This window comes from Pogoniulus pusillus, chromosome 26, assembly GCF_015220805.1.
Source record: "Pogoniulus pusillus isolate bPogPus1 chromosome 26, bPogPus1.pri, whole genome shotgun sequence".
Classification (NCBI taxonomy): domain Eukaryota; kingdom Metazoa; phylum Chordata; class Aves; order Piciformes; family Lybiidae; genus Pogoniulus; species Pogoniulus pusillus.
This window is the reverse complement of record NC_087289.1, coordinates 6,163,080-6,181,438: the sequence shown is the minus strand read 5'-3', so window position 1 is coordinate 6,181,438 and position 18,359 is coordinate 6,163,080. Positions and strand designations below refer to the sequence as shown.

Sequence of the window (18,359 nt, the reverse complement as noted above, 5' to 3'; positions counted from 1 at the left end):
CCCATGGCCACCAAACTATGCCAAAACCATCACTGTTATGTCGAAAGTAACTTTATTATATACGTAAGACTCCAGCCACACTCCACAGGGCAAGGACCAGAATTTGCTATTTTACATATCAATACAAAGTAACTATAAAAACATAAAGCACTTTTGGGGCCCAGGCTTTCCACAGGAGAGAGGCACAGGGACAAGCCTGGGGGCTGCTGAGTGATGGGGGGCTGCCCCACACCCTCCTCCCGTTGTGGTCCCACAGTAACCAGATGTGCAAGTAGGAAAGAACCTAGTTAAGAAATCTAGTCACGGGCAAGTGGGGACTGTCCCCTGCCTGCTGTGAACAGTGCCATGACAGGCTGAGGCGAGAGTCACCAGGACAGGAGCAGGGTCTGTGCCCCCCAGGGAAAGTGCAGAAGGCACGTGGGCCAGGCTCTTTGGAGGGGTTGAGGAGCAGGTGGGATCCAATAGTGCACACAGGGCCCTGGGAGATCACACACTGCACATAAGGGACATGTGCAGGAGGGGAAAAGGCTTTCCATTGCCAAATTTAACTGTGGGCCTGGAGGGGGCATGTCCTGTCTCCAGAGCAGCAGTTGCATAGCAGAAGGGGCTCAGGGCCCACACTGGACAAGTCATTAAGTTTCACTCTGTGTGTCCAGGGCAAAAAACTTCTGTGACAGAGTACTGAAAAGCATGGCTGTCCCAGCTCCTGGCTCTATCTGAGCTGAGGTCTCAGCACCCATCTAGTGTTGAAGCAGATGTTCCTTCAGCCCTGCAGGCAGGAGATGGCCACAGGGTAAAAGCTTCATTTGATTTGAAGTGGAAAATACTGAAAGCTAAACAGAGCAGTCTCCTGCCCTACTGCAGTCAGCTCTGAGGGTAACTTCACTCCTGCTGGGAATCCCTTCCCTTTCCTTCATGAAGACCTCAGTGCAACTGGAAAATATGAACCAAGGAGAGCTGCTCAGCAAGAACAGCCTTTGTAATCATCTGCAAGGATGCCTTTGCTGCTCCTGACCCAACAGGGCTCTCCTGGGGCCACAGGCACAGCAAATGAAACCAGAAGCACCATGGGCCAGGGGAAGGACTTCCCCTGTGCATCCTCCAAGGCTGATGAGCCAGAGATGGGTTGCTCCACCAATACCCCCCATATGCAGAGCCCCAGTCTGCTTCAGGCATCAGTGGAATGGATGATCCTTCCCAGCCTGGAGAGCAGCACGTTACATGGAGGGAGCTTGCCTGGGCTACACCTGCTTGCTGGAGAACTTGGGTCACTGAGGCTTTGCCATCGCAGCCCACTGCAAGGTCTGAGGCAAGGAAAGAAAAACAGAGAGGAAAAAGTAGGAAGGGGTCACATTTTGGGATAAGTGTAAGCTTCCACCACACCACAGAAAAACTACTTGGACTAGGTTCTCCTTGGCTGCCCTAGGGGAAAGGCACTGAGCCAGCTTCATACAAGGACAGAGATGTTTCTGAGTAGCCTAGTGCATGGCTGGACCACCCTCCTCTTCTCCCCACACCTCTGGGGATGACTGAGCTCCACGGCCAGCGCGATCCACAGGGAGGACACACGTGGCAGTTTCCAGGAGTCAGAAGCGCGAGTCCAGCCCTGCAGCTCAGTCCCTCCCCTGCCATTACTGTGCACTGATTGTCTAGCCAAATCAGGCCACAGTCTTCAGTTTGAAAAGGGGACCCTCGTCCTCCCTGCTCTGGAGGAGCTTCAGTCACAGAAGCGCTTGCGGGGCACCGTCCGAGCTCTGTTGGAGCGTCGAATCTCCTGCTTGGCATCGCGGCATCGCTGGCAGATGAAAACCTCAGGCACGTTGGATTTGCGGATCTTGGCACAAGAGAGGTGGATCCAGGTAGCACACTCGTTACATTCGATCATGGGCCGCCCTGCAAAGGGCTTCAGGCAGAAGCAGGTGATCAGATCCCAGGCGTCATCATCTGGCCAGGGAAAGAGATGCTGATCAGAAACCATCTTACCAGTTGCACCTCTGGCTTCAGCCTGACTAGCCAGTTCCACTGGTGTTAAAAGGCACAGCCCCCCCCCACTCACCTTCTGCTTTGGTATTGGGAGCTGCTGCAAATTCAACTGCTAAAATTGCAAAAGGGGAGAAGAGAAAAAAAGACCAAATGAGCAAGGTGAACATGCCTCACTTCAGACACATTTCAGATCTGTACTACTTGCTCTGCAGAAGAGAGATGCCAAAGGGCAAGCCGGCTCCCTGCTCTCTGCTCTTCAGTCCCACCTGGGGTCCCAAAGGCACTTCCCTTGCTGGGAGAGGCTTGGGCCATCGGTAAGCCCTCCCCTGCAGCCAGCGTGGGTGACTCCAGCTGAGGGAGGGACAATATTCAGCACCGGCTGCAGCACAACAGAGCCCTCTGCACTCTTTCAAGACACTTACCACTAGGCTGGGAGCTGCCTCTGCTTGCATCTTCTCCTTCACTTTGGTCTAAGGTGCTACAAGAGCTGGGGCTTTTCCTCCCTCCAGAGCAGGAGTCCTGCTCCTTTAGCTGAGGATCATCTACTGGCTTCTCAGTCCCCTGTGCTCCATGCATCCAGTCTTTGTCCTCCTTTATAAGCTCCTCCAGTAGAGAGTTGGGCTGGGGGTCTCCAGCTGGGTTGAGGGAAGGCTCTGAGAGCTGTTCTTTCACAGGAGGCAACTGTCCCTCCAGCACATCCAGCTCCTTCACTGCATCCTGCTCTGCCTCCAAGCCCTTTCCAGCATTCAGTGGCATACTCTTCTCCACCTCCTGCTCCAAAAAGAGTTTCTTTGCAGGTGGTTTCTTCCGCCTGGTTTGCTGGGGCCGGACATCATAGAAGCTGGTGGGGAAAGCAGGGCAGCTCAGGAACAGGCTGTTGTCCACAGCTCCCCTGGCCACAGTATTCCTGCTCCTCCCCTCATCCATCAGGATATGGCAGTCGGAAGAGTGGGCCGAAGCCCAGCTATCGCTGTCCTGAGTGCTCCCTGTGCTGTTCTGGGGACTCATGCTGCCTCCATGGGTCCAGGGCTCATTCTGCAAGAGAAGATGCAAAACCAGCATGGGAGACTGCAGCACAGACGTTCAGAGTAAGGAGACAAGGGGCTAGGGATGGATAATAACTCTCCAGGAGAAAAACTGGGAGCTGGGTCTGCACATAGCAGGGTACCCTTCTGTAGAGAAACACTCCAGAAGCCTACTTACCTCTTCAGGGTAGGGGATGTAGCCTGCATAGGCCAAAACAAAGGTACAGAACTGGTTGAAATCTTCCACAGTTCTCTGCCGCTTCTGCAACGGCTGCAACAAATGCCACATGTCACTTAAACTCCCCAAATCCCCTGCCCTGAGCCGAGCATCATAGTCCACCCCAGCTGGTAACCCCGGACCGCCCGACGACGACACAAACATTGAGGCCACTCGAACATCCATCCTTCTTGTAACCCCTCCACATCATTTAGCCCTTCCCTTCAAAACTTGGGTCCCAGCAGAGCGGGGACACGCAGGGACGATGCGGTGGGGCACACAGAAAGCACCGCGGCCGCCCTGAGGCGGAGGCTCGGGAGCCCCTGCGCCCGGCGGTGTCCGCCCACAGCCGCCAGACTCAAGGCCGGAGGGAGGAGGCGCAAGGCTGGGAGGGCGCCCGGCGGTTTGCGCTTCTCCTGGGTCAGCCAGGATTGCCTGGTGCCACCGGGACAACGTCCCCGAGACGGAACCGCCGGTCACGGCCGGGAGTCTACGGCAGAGACAGCCCCGCGCCGGCGCCCCATCAGCCGGGGCCGGAGAAGCAGGCAGGAGCAGACACTCACCCGCCGGCCCCGGGGACCGAGGGGAGACGCTGGGACCGAGCCGCATGGCACCACCCACGACAAGGTGGCCGGGGCGGGCTGGGCAGGAGGCGGCTGCCCCCGTCCCCGCGCCGGGCACCTGATGGCTCCCAAGATGGCGCCGCTCTCCCGGTCCTGCCCCGACCGGGGAGGGGGGAGCGACCCCACCCCCGCACCCCGACTGCCGCTGCATGAGCGCTACAGGCATAGGACACCCCCCCGAGAACAGCACACAGCAGCACCCTTGGTTCACACACCCTGAAAGCTCCCCGCCCCAGCAGGCACACGGCACGACACGACTCGGCCACGCAGGCCCCCGCGGATCCGCGTGATGCCGCTGCCCCCCGCCCTGGGCGCACCCTGGACACCGGTGCGCCGCCCCCGCCAGGGCTCCTCGGACACACACACATCTCCCCGCGCATACACAGAGCCCCCTCTCCTCCCTCACACGGACACATTGCCCCCCAACCCTCCCCCAGGTGCAGCCCTCCCCCCACGCACAGAGCCCCCCATCCCGCAAAGCCCTCCTCAACGCAAGACACCCCCCCGCGCACACACAGGGAACACACGAATCCAGCCTCCCCCCCTTAGACACAGGAGTCTTCCCCGCAGGCAGAGGAACACGATCCCTCCCCACACTCCGTACACACACACACGGGCACGACCCCCACGCACTCCATACGCACACAGGGACACGATCCCCCTCCAGACACACACAGGGACACGATCCCCTCCCCGCCCCGCTCCTCCCCTGTGGGCTCCCCGCATCCTCCGGCACTCACACACAGCAAACACCCCCCCCCAGCCCCCAACACGCGATCCCCCCTTCGGCACACACACACACAGACACACAGCAAACCCGCACACACTCACAGGGGTGCACAGCAACAACCGCCTGCCCCGCACACATACACGGGGCACACAGCACCCACCCCGCCCCCCGCACACACAGAGACAGAGTGGCACACAGCACCCCCACCCCCGCACACAGGGCACACAGCAATCCCCTCCCCCCCGCGCACACACCCAGAGGGGCACACAGCACCTCCACCCCCCCACGCACACACCCAGAGGGGCACACAGCACTCCCACCCCCGCACACAGGGCACACAGCACCACCCCCCACTCCCCCCCGGGCACACAGCAACACCCTCCCCGCGCACACACACAGAGAAGGGCACACAACCCCTCCCCCCCGGCGAACACACACAGAGGGGCACACAGCACACCCACCCACGCCACCCAGGGCACACAGCAATCCCCACCCACCTCCCCGCACACACAGCAATCCCACTCCCCACCGCACACGGAGAGACCCAAGAGCCCTCCCTGCCGCCCAGGCACACAAGAGTACCGCACACCCCCCGCACGCACACAGGGACACGAGTCCTCCCCCTCACAGACGACCCCCCCATCCCCCGCGGGCACACAGCACCACCACCACCCCAAGACACACCGCATCCCGCGGTGGCTCCGGGTACCCGCACCCCCGCTCACCTCCTCGGGCCCAGGAGACCCGGGGCTGGGCACGGGGCTGCTCCCCACCGAGCTCGGCCCTCTGCAGCTGAACGATCCTTCTCCGGGGGAGAGGTCGGCGGCTCCGCGCCCCTCACCTGCCACTTCCCCACCGGCGCTCATGCCGTTCGCCGGGCCCACCCTGCTCTGCCTACCCTGCCCGGTGCGATGGGCGCCCGCCGCCGGTAGGAGCGAGGCTCGAGCACCGCCCCGGCTGCAGGGGCGGGACCACCTGGTGGCGGGCGAGGCGGGGGCGGGGCCTCCCCTCGGCCGCCCCGGTTTGGGGGGCGGTGTGGGGGCATCCTCCCTCCGCCGGCGCTGGCTGGGAGCCGCGGACAGGGCCAGCCTGACTCGCACAACCGCCGGGCCACCGCCGCACAGCGGCACTGGCCACATCAATGCCCCGCTCCCCCCGCTCCTGCCTACCCTCAGTCCCGCTTCCTCGCACTCCAAACCACAACTGGATCCAGCGCCCGCCAATCCCTGCCTCAATCCCTCTCCAAGTCCCCCAGAGGTGCGGAGCTGACACCCAGCCCCAGCCTCACCCCTGCTCGGCGTCCCCAGCAGACACTGGCACAGCTCAGCAAACCCGACCCCGAGTACCACCTTCCCGCTCACCTCACAGAGGGCCCATTTAATGTGATGAGATGCCTGTGGAAGCATCCTGCTCCTTGAGCAGCCCTGTGCTCAGGCCGCAGGACACATCTTCCCTCCCCCCCCCAGTTCATGACCCCAAAAAAAGGAGCGCACTGCACCCACTGCATCCTGGGTTTATTTACACTGCAATTGCTGGGCGGGCAGGCAGGGAGGGGGCCCCTGCAGCCTAGCCCAGGGCAACCCACCCTAGCCCAGGGCTGGTCGGAGAGGCAGGGGAGGCAGCGAGGCAAGGTGGCACCAGCGAGGGGAGGGAGCAGGGACTGAAGCCCAGCTTTCCTCGGCACTACAAACGCAAGGCCTTGAGGAGGACAGAGCAAGCGAAATTCAGGGGCTGGGGAGAAGAGGCAGAGGGTTCACTTTTAGCAGCAAAGGCCTCGTTTCCCTTTGGGATGGAAGAGGGGACAGTGGCATGTGATGGAGCCAGGCTAGTGTTCAGCCAGTTAAGAAAAAGGCAGAAGGAGAAGCAAAGAAACGTGGAGAAGAGCTCCTTTCCTGCCCCCTCAGAGCACGGAGTTAATCAGGGGAGTTGGGAGGTGACACCTCCTTCCCCCCTCTTGGTAGAGCAGCAGCTCCAGGCACTGCCCTGGCCAGCAGCAGAGCCCCCAGCTTGACCATGGCCACACACAGCACCAGGCTTCTGCACCCTAGCTGTCTGGCCCCAGGAAGGGAGAGCAGTTCAGGTGGCAGTTGGATGGCTTGGCTGACGGTCCATGCAGGCAGCAACGTCCTTGGTGCACTGCCAGGCACAGTTGGGATGGATGCTGAGGTGGCCGAGCTTCACACTCCAGCCTCCCAGCACAGTCCAGCTCCCACCTCCCTTATAGGAAACCCTCCTTCCGGAACTGCTCCTTCAGGATGTCTCTGTATTGGTCAAAGCCGCCCTCAATGCGGGTCACGGTGGCATTCTCACACACCCACAGCTCCTGGCACACCAAACGGATGAAGCGCTCGTCGTGGGACACCAGAATTATACCACCCTGCCAACACGAGGGGGTGGGAGAAAAGGGAATTTAGTGGAGTACAACCCAGGGCCCAGAACTGGTGGCATGAAGATTCTGTGCCCCTGTGCCCTGGGCTTCAGGTTTTCACCCCACTCAAGGAGAAAGTGACAATATCTTATTGGCAGAGACCTAGTCCTAACCTGTCCTTCCTCCAGGGGACAGAGAGATCACACAGGGAGGAGGTACGTGCTTCAGTAACATACGCAGCCTCTCCTCTTGGAAGGCGAGTGCAGGCTTTGTTAATGGCTCTCCAGGTCTCTGACAACTTCAGGCATGGAGATCCCAGGTGGAATCAAAGTCAATGGCAGCTGGGCAAGGTCTCAAGCAATCCCAGATAAGCTTTTCTCTCACAGGAAAACTGCCCCAACCAAGCAACTATAAACTGGTGAGAACCAGGATGACCACAGCAGCATTTGCAGGCTGAGTCTTTGGAGGTCAGCCATAAAACGTGCTTCAGGAAGATCTGAGTAGTCCCAGGGCAGGACTGAGTGCCCTGCAGCACATGAGAACTCACAGGGTGTAGGTGATTGGTCAAGATGGGAGACAAGATGCCCCCTGGTCTGCTGCTGCCTGTCACAGACTCTGCTAGCCAAAGTCACCAAGTGAAAAAAACCACCAGGTTGGACAGCTAAGGCAGAAATGTGACTGACTCTCCAAATTGTTTGGGATTTGAAGCCACCACTGGTATTCACCCACCCACCTCTGGCTGAGATGCCAAGTAACTGGAGCTGGAGACTACAGGAAGTGTAACAAAAACAAGAGATCTTGCCAAGGGAACCTTACCCGGAACTTATTCAGTGCCTTCGCCAGTGCCTCGATGGTCTCCATATCCAAGTGATTTGTTGGCTCATCCAGGATGTAGAAGTTTGGGCTGGAAGAGCAAACAGCTCTGAGCATGCAATGGAAGAGGCTCAGGCTGGCTCACCCACTGCACTGCAGTGACCTCCACCAGGCTGCTGCTTTAGCATGAGCCTTGCCCCAAGACCAGTGCTGCCCTGCTCCAAGGACACTTCTTATCTCTGGGAGCCCAAAGCAGTAGGAGAAAGCCACCTGCCTCCTCCCACACAGTTGCTCCAGGGTGACAACTCCCTCCCTACAAAAGTCTCAAGGACAAGGCTTTTGCAGGGTAGTAGAAAGTGCCTCCCAGTGAAGCAGCCACACAAAACCCAACAGCATCTGAGAGAAAATTACCAGGACATAGTCATCTGGGCAAAGGCCACACGACTCTTCTGACCTCCAGACAGGCTGGCCACGGGACGCACGGCCAGCTCTCCTGAGACGCCATAGCTCCCCAGGTGATGCCGGTACTCCTCCTCTGTCTTCCCTACAGGAGCATGTCACAAGACAGCTATGGCACACATTGTCTGACAAAGGGCCCTTGGCACCGTGAACTTTGTGGGTCCCATGGCTGGGCAGCCCAGGCCAGACTGGCAGGGCAAGTTGGAATTTGGCCGCTGCTTGCAGGCACCTGTCTCTTGAGCAGGGGGCTGGCAAGGAAAACCTGAGTGACACCACAGGGCCTGTAGGACTGGTGACTGACTCCAAGTGATGCTGCCCCCAACTCCTCGTCACCACATGACCCAACATCAAGAGCTTTTGGCAGCTGGGAAAGGGGGTACTCATCATGTACCCAACAGGAGAGCAGAATCTGCCCTTGGCCATAGTGGAGCACCAGCCTGAGGTCTGCAGACTGCCAGCTACTGCTGCTTCTCATGGATGGTGTCCTGCACTTGGCTGGACATGGGGAGTTCACTCAGAGCAGGTGACGTCACTTAAGCACAGATGTGAGAGAGCCTTCTGCCCAGGGCAAGAGACCAAACCAATACTGGTCTGTACATGGCATGTGCAATGGTTCAAATCTTCTGGGACCACCAAAACTCACCTGGGAACTTCCTTGCCAGTAACTCTACAGCACTGATGTTCAAGTCCAGTTGATCTACATGGTGCTGGCTGAAGTAACCAATCTTCAGGTTTCTGTAGAATTCAGAGAGAAACCAGGAGCTGGCACCAGGCCCTGCAACCACAGCTGCAGATACAGGAAGGGGCGTGCAGGACCCATCCCCATCACTTGGGCAACCATCACTTTAAAGGACAGCCCACAAGCCCTCCAGCTGCACCACTCCTCCCAGTCCCTCAGCCCTTCCTACCAGGTACCTGTGAGCATGTCTGATCCCTCTGACTGGCGCCAGCTCCCCCATTAAGATCTTTAGCATGGTTGACTTGCCAGCTCCATTTTCCCCAACCTAGAGAAGCAGCAGCAGCATTGGAGAACGTGAAATCCAGGAAGTTACTTTGGAGAGGAGGACAGTGATCAGAGAATTTCATCTCTCCTGGATGAGGAGAGCAGAATGAGCCTAACCTGTGACTCTTAACTACCTGGAAGTGCATTTCTGCCACTGATGATCAGCACAGGCAACAACACTAAAAGATATTCCCTCCCCAACATTTGAGCCTGCGGATGCCATGGTCCCAGCCCCATGCACAAGCAGAAAGTGTCTCTCTGCTGCCCCATCCAATCGAGCAGGAGTCCCCACTACATGTGGCTGTTGCCAGGTAACAAGGAGTTACAAAGAAGTTGGACCAAGTCTCCTCTCAGAAGCACTTGGTGCAAGGATGAAAGGCAAGAGGTAGAAATTCTAACCAGAATTAGGAAAAACATTCCAATGTTCTTCAAAATGAGGATGATCAAATGCTGCAACAGGACCCAGAGAAATACTCCTTCCTGGGTGTATCCAGAATTCAACTGCACAAGGAACTGAGCAACCTGAGCTATCAGCAAAGCTTGCCCTGCTTTGAGCAGGGACCTCCTAAGGTCTCTTGCAGCAACGTTTACTCTGCAGTCCCACATACCACACAGATGCGGGACTCCAGGTCAGCAGACACAGAGAGGGAACGGAAGATGCAGTGACTTGGCTCGTAGTAGAAGTCTACTTCATCTAGCTGCAGGATTGGGGGAGAGAACTTCTCAAAGCCATCGGGGAACCTAGGAAAGCACAAAGCATTGAGAGATGGCCAGGAACTTCAAAGACCCTCTTCCTGGTCCCTTGGGACTATGTCTCCAAACCTCAAGTAGCAAGTGGGGCTCCTTACCATGCAGGACCTCTGGAACAGAGGTCACAATAATGGTATATGGATCTGCCTTGGCCCCAGAAGGGAACCCAGACTGAACATGGGGACCTGTTTGGGTTCCCCGTAAGAGTAAGGCTGGCTTGCAGGAATGGGTTTTTGTCCCAGCTGGGACAGGACTCAAGAGGAGCTCATATCAGAAACAGAGCCAGGCACTTTCTAAGTGAAGGACTCAGGGGACACTTACTTCATGATCACCTCAGACTCTTTGTCCACAGGTTTCAACTTTGGCCTGCAAGAAGAGGAAACACATAACCAAAGGTGCCTTGTACTGGGGGTTGGTACCCACACTGGAAGCCCAGACTGAGTCTTAAGCTCTGTGACACCTCAGACAAACCCTCTGGACCAGAAACAGAGCATCCAAAGCCTAAACCACCCCTGTATCTCCCAGACACCCCAGGGAACCTGTGTCTTCTCAAAAGCAGTCCCCCTTCCCACCTCCCAGAGAGCAGGACAGGCACTCACAGCTTGTCCAACAGCTTGATCTTGCTCTGCACTTGGGATGCCCGATTGGCATTGTACCGAAAGCGGTCGATGAAAACCTACAAGACAGATAAGCTTCAGAGAGACCTACGTCTCCTTCAGCCCCAGCCACCCAACTCTGCTGTCAAGCCTCCTGCAACACCCATGGGCACAGAAGCATGAAGAAAGGGACAAGGTTGGGAGAAGAGTGCCCCTGCACTGTTGGTGGCTTCTAGTACCTGGATGTGCTCACGGTACTGCTGCTGGGCTTCGTACTCTCGCTGCTGGTTCTTCAGACGCTCCTCTTTGGTCTTCATGAAGTTCTCAAAGTCCCCACGGTATGTGTCCAGCCGCTGTGAGTGCAGGTGGATGATGTCTGTGGCCACTGCATTGAGGAAGTTTCTGTCGTGGGACACCACAAGGATGGTCGACTGCCAGGTCTGGAGGAGAAAGTGAGAGGAAAGGCTGCACATCATCATAGCAGAGCACAGAGCTTGGTCCCACCACCCAGTAAGGAGAGGCACCAGATTGGAGGACTTTCCTTGCCCTCGCTCTGTCTCCAAGCCTCCTGCAACCTCCTACCTGCAGGTAGGCTTCCAGCCATAAAATGGCCCTCACGTCCAGCATGTTTGTTGGCTCTGAGGAAAGAGGCAAGAGGGATGAGGCTGGCTGAGTTACATCAGAAAGGCTGGTGATAGGCACTGTGCAGGAGGGGACCCTGCATGGGGACATCCCCACCCTAGCTCAGAGGACTTGTGTGTAGGTGTGACAGGTGTGGGCAAGAGAGCTGAGACTCAGCCAGGGATACTCTGCTCACTCCATACCAGTACTCAGATCCTGATGCCCAGCAGCAGCATCTCATTCAAACCCCCATGCAACATGGGCACCTCCTATTCCCAGAATCACCCCCTGTAGTGAAGGGCACCCCCAGGGCACATTACAGGGACAGGTGAGGGAATGGGACTGCTTGGGGTAGAATGACACAGAGACTACTCCCATCTGGGGCACAGGGCATAGCTCTGCTGAGTGCAGTGAAAGTGGTCACCTGAAGAGACTTCCCTGAACTGCCATGCCAGGGGAGCACTGCCAGCCCTGACAGTCCAGCCCCATCACGCAGGGCTATTTTGAGCAGGTAGCTAAAGGCCATGGCACATTCCCAACCCCAGCAAGGGCACAGACAGGCCTAGCAGCTGTGTCAGAGGGGACTGGCAGTATCTACTTACCATCCAGCAGAAGGAGATCTGGCCTGGGGAAAAAAAACAAGACATGGGTATGAGAAGCAAAAAGAGGACAGGGTCAGTGTGGAGCATGTGTCATGACATACAGAACTGTGATACCTCCAGCGCTCCCCCACCCTGAGAGCCTGATTCAAGAGGATCCCCAGGCAGCACCCCTGCACCCCACAGCACAGACAGCAAGGAAGGTTAACTCCACAGCATGAAGGCCTGGACAACCAACCTGGCAAACAGGGCTCTGGCCAAGGCCAATCTCATTCTCCAGCCTCCGGAAAACTCTCTGAGGAGAGAAAAGTTTGCAGAGAGAGGTTACTGCTCAGAACAGAACAACTCTGCATTTGCCTGCCTGCTCCCCCAGCCCGTTTGGCTTTGCTGTCACCCAGAGGCAGCTTGTCTCTGCAAAGATCCCAGACACAGCAGAAGATACACAGTCCATCAGACAGGTGGCTTGGCTCCCTCCAGGAAAAAAGACTACATCAGATGGGCATAAATCCCGTACAGTTGCTCCCCTCAGGGCTCCCCTGACTCATTTCTGACTCACTGCCCAGAGCTCAGAGACTTACTTGGTTGTCTGTTGTTGCATCTTTGCACTAAAGCCCAGCCCAGCCAGAATGACGGACGCCCTGGGGAAAACAGGAGACAACTGGAAACCAGATAAAGCATCTCACAGCAACTACAGCCTGACATCTTGGACCTACAGCCACTGAGGGGCCTCGGCTGCAGGGTTTAAAGGCATTCTGGCACATGAAAACTTCTCTACACATCCGAAAGCAGCGCTTGGCTGGGAAATGCAGCCTAGAGAGGCACTGCATCTGCCAGCCACATAAAGTTTCAGGAGATTCACAAGAAGCTTTCAGCTTTTTGGCCAGTAAAGAAGTCACTACCATCAACATGCCAGAAACATTCTCCAGACACCAGGAACCTGGCGGGGGGCTGAGAGGAGCAGCAGCAACAATGCAAGATACTCGGGGCACAAAAAGTCCCTCCCAATTTTTGGGTGAAGTTTCACTGTTCCTAACCCATCAAAGGTGTGACAGGAGACAAGAATAGCAGTGGAGAGAGACATCCCTCATCCTCATATGCTGGATTCCAGGGCCACAGCATTGCCCTTCCATGCCCAAACCACTGCCCAGTTCAGACAGTGATGCCCACAGGATTGTCTCACCTTGCTGGGGCCTTGTCTGCTTCAATCTCCTCCAGCTTTGTGTAGATCTCTGATAACCTGGCTCCTTCTGTCCCTTCTCCCCTGGGGAAGAACAAAGAGGAGTATGTAGGACTAAGTAAGGTCAGAGTTTGAGTGCTCGAGGAGGCTGATCTCCCAAAGCAGGACTAAGGTGGGAAAGACACAGCCCAGTCCTACCAGAGCCAAAGGGAGAGATCTCAAAATGAGGACTCATGGACAAAAAGCTGTAGCAGGGCTGGATATTCAGTGGCAGTATCTCACCTGCCAGCATTAATCTTGGCCGTCAGATCCCTCTCCTCCTGCAGCAGGCTCTCACGAGTGGTGTCACATTCCAGGACACTCTGCAGCGCTGGTGTCTCGTCCCCTGCCACCTCCTGCTCCACATGGAGGATGCTGATGTGCGAGGGGATGCGCAGACTCCGGCTGGCGATCATCTTCAGCAGCGTAGTCTTGCCCAGCCCGTTCCTGCCCACCAGCCCATAGCGCCGCCCAAATGCCAGGTTCAGGTCTGCTCCTGTCAGAAGGACACTGAAACAAGAAAACAGGTCAGATGGTCCCACAGAGAGGGAGATAGCTGGCAGCTACCTGCCGCCAGAATACTCCAAGCTGTGCTGGAACTAAGCAACCATCACAGACTTCCACTCAAAGCCAACAGAGCCAAGTGCCTGTCTTGCTTTCTCCCGTTTCCCACACCCTCTGTAGTATCTTAACAGCTCTTCAATTTCTTGTGGTCCAAAACCTCAGCCAGGACGTGTCCTGCCTCCCCACCTGCACTCACCGCTCACCGAAGGACACATCGAAGTTCTCAATGCGCACATCATACGACTTGTTCTTGCCTGAGGACTCCATGCGAGTCTCCTTCTTGCTGGCAGCTTGGCTGGCAGATGCCTCCTCGAGGACCCTGCAGGTAGCCAGAAAACATAAAAGGGAGATCATCAGGAAAGCTCTGGTACAGACAGATCACAGCCACGCTCAGCATAATGGGATGGAGATGTTTGAGGTGCTCTCCATACTCACAGAGGGCCAGACGACTTCAGGGTATCCCGCTCCATCCTCTTGTCCTGCTTAGCTTTCAGCTTGGCTTCTGCCTTCTCCAGTTTCTTGGCATTCACCATCTGGGGCACAAACCAGACAGTTTAAGGAACATAGAGCATCTTTGACAGAGGCCCCAAAAGTACAGCCCCAGGAGAAAAAAAAAGATCAACCAATACCTCGTGCATGGAAGGAAGTGAGGTAGGAGAGAGAACTGGGACAGATTCAAGCACGTTTAGAGGAAGCCTATCAGGCCAGGAAATCAGGAATGATGTCCTACAACAACTGCTCATACACGACAGCTGTGTCTCAGCAAGGCAAAGGGTTTGACTGACCCTAACCTAGGGTCAGTTTCTGTAGCTTCAGCAATGTGGGTCAGCCAAGCCACTTCAACAGCAGCAGCCTGCTATCCCAATGCCTTCTCTGCTACACCCTGCACCCATCCCTTGTCCTGGCCCATGAGGCGTCTCCTTTCCTGCCAGGTTAAACTTTAGCCAGTTTTGGAACAAATCCAGCTTACACAGCAGATCAATCACGACAGAGACAAGCAGCATATAATTAAACCTGAAGGCAAGAAGCAGCCAAGTGTTTTAACCTGCCCTCTGGTCTTAGCCAGGCTCTCAGCCCAGTCCAGCTTATTCCTGCATCAAGTTAAATATTTGTGGCTGACCAAGAATGCTCCTGGATATTTCTAGGCAACTCAGCAGCCACTGGAGCATGTTACAGACCTGCATGCTAGACTGAACAGTGTCTTGTAACTGGAGCTGTGACCTCATACCTAGAGAGATTGAGTCACTCTAAACTACACTGAGCTCTCTCAATCTCCCAGTAAGACATGTCCTCCAACATGTCCTTCTCTGAATCCTCTCCAACTTAAGTTCCTTTTGAGTTGCAGACATGAAAGCCAGAGAGTGAATCCAGCAGCAGCTCCAGTGCCAAAATCAGCTGCAGCTGCCAGCTTGCACTTGAGGTTCCCATTCAGACACACAAGGATCACATTAGGTCTCAGCCTCCACATGAAGGGTCCTTGTCCTCAACGTTACCCCAGGTGGAAAAACCTCTCCAAGAGACCAGCCTGGATGGGAGATTGTCCATCTTGTACAGTTACTGCTGTCACTGCTTTGCAGATCCACAACCGCACCTCACACCCAATGCAGGGAGCAAGTCAGGTCAGTCCTGAGCAGCTTTGCATTTCATCAGTAAAGATGTTCTGACTTCCTCCAAGCCACGGGGCATAACTGCTTCCAAGCTTCTCTGCTCCTGCTCCAATTTCTCAAACCGTGACAAGCCAGAGCCACCTCTAAAGCTAGGCTTACAACCTCCCCACAGTGGCTCCCTGGGAAACAGCTGCTGCCTCATAACTTTCCATCTGCAACATCTCAACATCCAGCCACTGCCTAGGACTTTATCTCATGCTGCAAGTGGCAAGATATAATCCTGGCACATCCTACTTTATCAAAGGCCTTGCTGTAAAAGCCAAAGGTTCTTGTGAAAGTCATAGAAGCTACACTCTAAGCACCACTGCTGCAGCAACAATGTTTTGAAGCTCATTAAGAAATCACAGTGAAATAGACCCTGTCAAATCAATAAGTCTCTTTACCAGGACAAGGTCAAGAGTTTTCTAAATTAGAGTGACCCTGACAATGAGGAGCCGTGCCCCTCACCAGCAAAGCAGCCTGTCCCCACTGCCTTCCAAGAGCAAGATGACCAGAGCAGAGCAGAACACCTACAGCCTCACGTGTTCTCTTCCTCCACTAGGTTTCCTGGCACGGCCCCTCCACTTACCGAGGTTTGGCCCCTCTTGAGCAGCAGCCCTGGCAGCAGGTCCACGCTGGCATCCGCTGCAACAAGAGGGTGAGGTTGGTGAGCATTTGCCCCAGGAAGGCTCCGTGAAGTGCTGCCTCAACCCAACGCGACTGTCCTCTCTCCCAACAGGATGAGAGGCCAGAAGCTCTCTTCAGCTTTCACCTCAATTCACCCTGCAGGCAGCTGGGTGCTGCTATGGCCAGCTCAGCATGTGGGAGAGGAAAAGGGGTGCACCCATAAAGAGGAGGAAGTGGTCCCCAGGGTCAGGCACAGGCACGCTCAACACCCCACACCTGTCCTCACTGCTGACACCCTGACATCAAGGCGAGGAAGATGCACCTGGCCAGGTGTCTCCTGCGGCACCACTCACCGTATCCATCGGTGATCTGGGAGAGCTGGATGGGGGTGTCCAGCAGCACCTGGCTACAGCGCTGGGCCCGGTCCTCATCCCTGCCACGGAGAAAGAAGAGGGATGAGAAGGAGGAGGATGGGGAGAAGGAGGGTGAGGAGTGCGGGGTGACCCTTACAGCTGCAGGGTGTTGAAGAGCCGCTGGCAGATCTCCCGGATGGCGCCCTCGTCCTTGGCGTCCTGCGACACCTCCCGCAACAGCTCCCCCACCGCCTCCATCAGCTCGTCCGCCGACTCGAACTCTGACCCGCCGTCGTGCAGGATCCCTGCGGGCACACGGCGCTGTCGCGACGGACGGCCGCGTGTCGCGATGCAGCCGATAGGTGGCACCGGCCCGCTGCCCTAACCCCGCCCGCCCGTCGCGACTCGGGCGCGTCCCGCCTGTCGCAACAGCGGGGAAGAGTCGCGACACACAGCGGGGCAGGAGGCCGAACCGCGGGGAAGGCGGGTACCGCTCACCCGTCACGTAGGCGAAGACCTCGCCGTCCAGGTCGGGGAACTCGCTGCGGAGGATATCGGCGCACGACGCCATGGCAGAAGCGGAGAGGGGGCCCGACCGCGGTGCGGTGCGGTCCGGTGCCGCCTCCACCGTTCGGAGCCCGGCGCGGCGGCACAGGCGGAAGTGGCCGCGAATCGCGGGGGCTGCCGGGAAGGAGGCGGCCGGCCGCCATGCGCGGGGGCCGCCGGGAAGCGGAGTCCGCGGGCCGGGAGCGCAGGGAGCCCTGCCGGGAAGCGGAGTCCGCGGGCCGGGGGCGCAGGGAGCCCTGCCGGGAAGCGGAGTCCGCGGGCCGGGGGCGCAGGGAGCCCTGCCGGGAAGCGGAGTCCGCGGGCCGGGGGCGCAGGGAGCCCTGCCGGGAAGCGGAGTCCGCGGGCCGGGGGCGCAGGGAGCCCTGCCGGGAAGCGGAGTCCGCGGGCCGGGGGCGCAGGGAGCCCTGCCGGGAAGCGGAGTCCGCGGGCCGGGGGCGCAGGGAGCCCTGCCGGGAAGCGGAGTCCGCGGGCCGGGGGCGCAGGGAGCCCTGCCGGGAAGCGGAGTCCGCGGGCCGGGAGCGCAGGGAGCCCTGCCGGGAAGCGGAGTCCGCGGGCCGGGGGCGCAGGGAGCCCTGCCGGGAAGCGGAGTCCGCGGGCCGGGGGCGCAGGGAGCCCTGCCGGGAAGCGGAGTCCGCGGGCCGGGGGCGCAGGGAGCCCTGCCGGGAAGCGGAGTCCGCGGGCCGGGGGCGCAGGGAGCCCTGCCGGGAAGCGGAGTCCGCGGGCCGGGGGCGCAGGGAGCCCTGCCGGGAAGCGGAGTCCGCGGGCCGGGAGCGCAGGGAGCCCTGCCGGGAAGCGGAGTCCGCGGGCCGGGAGCGCAGGGAGCACTGCCGGGCCCACCGGCGGAGCCGCTGGCGCTCGGGCCGGGCCGGGCAAGGCGCCGCTCCTGCACCGCTTCCCCTGCCCGGCAGAAAGCTCAGGCGCGGCCGCCTCGGGCTGCTTCTCTTTGCTGAAAGTAAAGCGAGGTTCAGCCCCCAGCGCGCAGGCAGCGCTCCGAGCGCTGCTGGCTTAGTCGAAGGCAGAGGGAAGAAGCAGAGGGGAGATCTGTAGCAAGGCTGCGTCTAGGCAGAGGGGGCCTGAGACCAGGGCAACTGACAGCTGCTCCGGCACCTCCTTGTCCCTTCAGCGCTTTCCTTGCTCCCAGGGCGGTTTCGGGATAACATTTCCACTTAATCACGTTTCTCAAAGATCCATCCAACCTAGCCCTGTGTGGTAAAGGCACCTGTCTCGCCGCGGGACAGGAAGGCAAGTTGACTCAGCAGGTACACGTGTCCAATGCAGAGCTGCCAAGCCCTCCCAGCAGCTCTTTACCAGGGCGAGTCGATGAGTCAGCGAGGATCGAAATCAACTTCAAAGCAGTTTCTGAGGGCCAAGGTGTTCAAGTGTAAAACTTTGCTTACTCAATTGCAGTTTTAAAATGGACACTCCTCAACACGGTCATGAGGAAAATTAAGTACATGCTAAACATCTATAGCTGTGCTATTCAACTTTTCTCTCAACTCATGCTAAGTGTCACCTGGGGGACAGGTACGAGCTGGGATGGGGTATAAATCCCATGAGAGGAGGCACCTCAGCATGTGCTACCATGGGCAATGCAGCCAG

At 57.8% G+C, this 18,359-nt stretch overlaps 2 protein-coding genes across 3 annotated transcripts; both read right to left on the bottom strand.

Annotated features, from left to right (window-relative positions):
* Positions 1–35: 35 nt before the first annotated feature.
* LOC135186955 (PHD finger protein 13-like) lies at positions 36–5,738 on the bottom strand. Of its 2 annotated transcripts, none has more exons than XM_064165181.1 (5): positions 5,304–5,738; positions 3,187–3,279; positions 2,406–3,018; positions 2,057–2,095; positions 36–1,944 (listed from the first exon to the last, which is right to left on the bottom strand). In XM_064165181.1, exons 1-5 carry the CDS (start codon positions 5,715–5,717, stop codon positions 1,718–1,720), a joined length of 1,386 nt encoding a protein of 461 aa, XP_064021251.1. In that variant the 5' UTR covers positions 5,718–5,738; the 3' UTR covers positions 36–1,717. The 2 variants fall into 2 exon arrangements, with proteins under 2 accessions (XP_064021251.1, XP_064021252.1); XM_064165182.1 differs by lacking the exon at positions 5,304–5,738 and adding an exon at positions 3,789–3,962.
* A 336-nt stretch (positions 5,739–6,074) lies between these two features.
* ABCF3 (ATP binding cassette subfamily F member 3) lies at positions 6,075–16,848 on the bottom strand. The gene is made up of 21 exons (XM_064165180.1): positions 16,692–16,848; positions 16,351–16,498; positions 16,194–16,273; positions 15,803–15,858; positions 14,003–14,100; positions 13,764–13,886; positions 13,247–13,513; positions 12,968–13,048; positions 12,366–12,425; positions 12,026–12,082; positions 11,791–11,813; positions 11,150–11,205; positions 10,807–11,007; positions 10,571–10,647; positions 10,293–10,337; positions 9,830–9,962; positions 9,134–9,222; positions 8,862–8,953; positions 8,171–8,303; positions 7,763–7,850; positions 6,075–6,955 (listed from the first exon to the last, which is right to left on the bottom strand). Exons 1-21 carry the CDS (start codon positions 16,762–16,764, stop codon positions 6,797–6,799), a joined length of 2,139 nt encoding a protein of 712 aa, XP_064021250.1. The 5' UTR covers positions 16,765–16,848; the 3' UTR covers positions 6,075–6,796.
* Between the last annotated feature and the right edge of the window lie 1,511 nt (positions 16,849–18,359).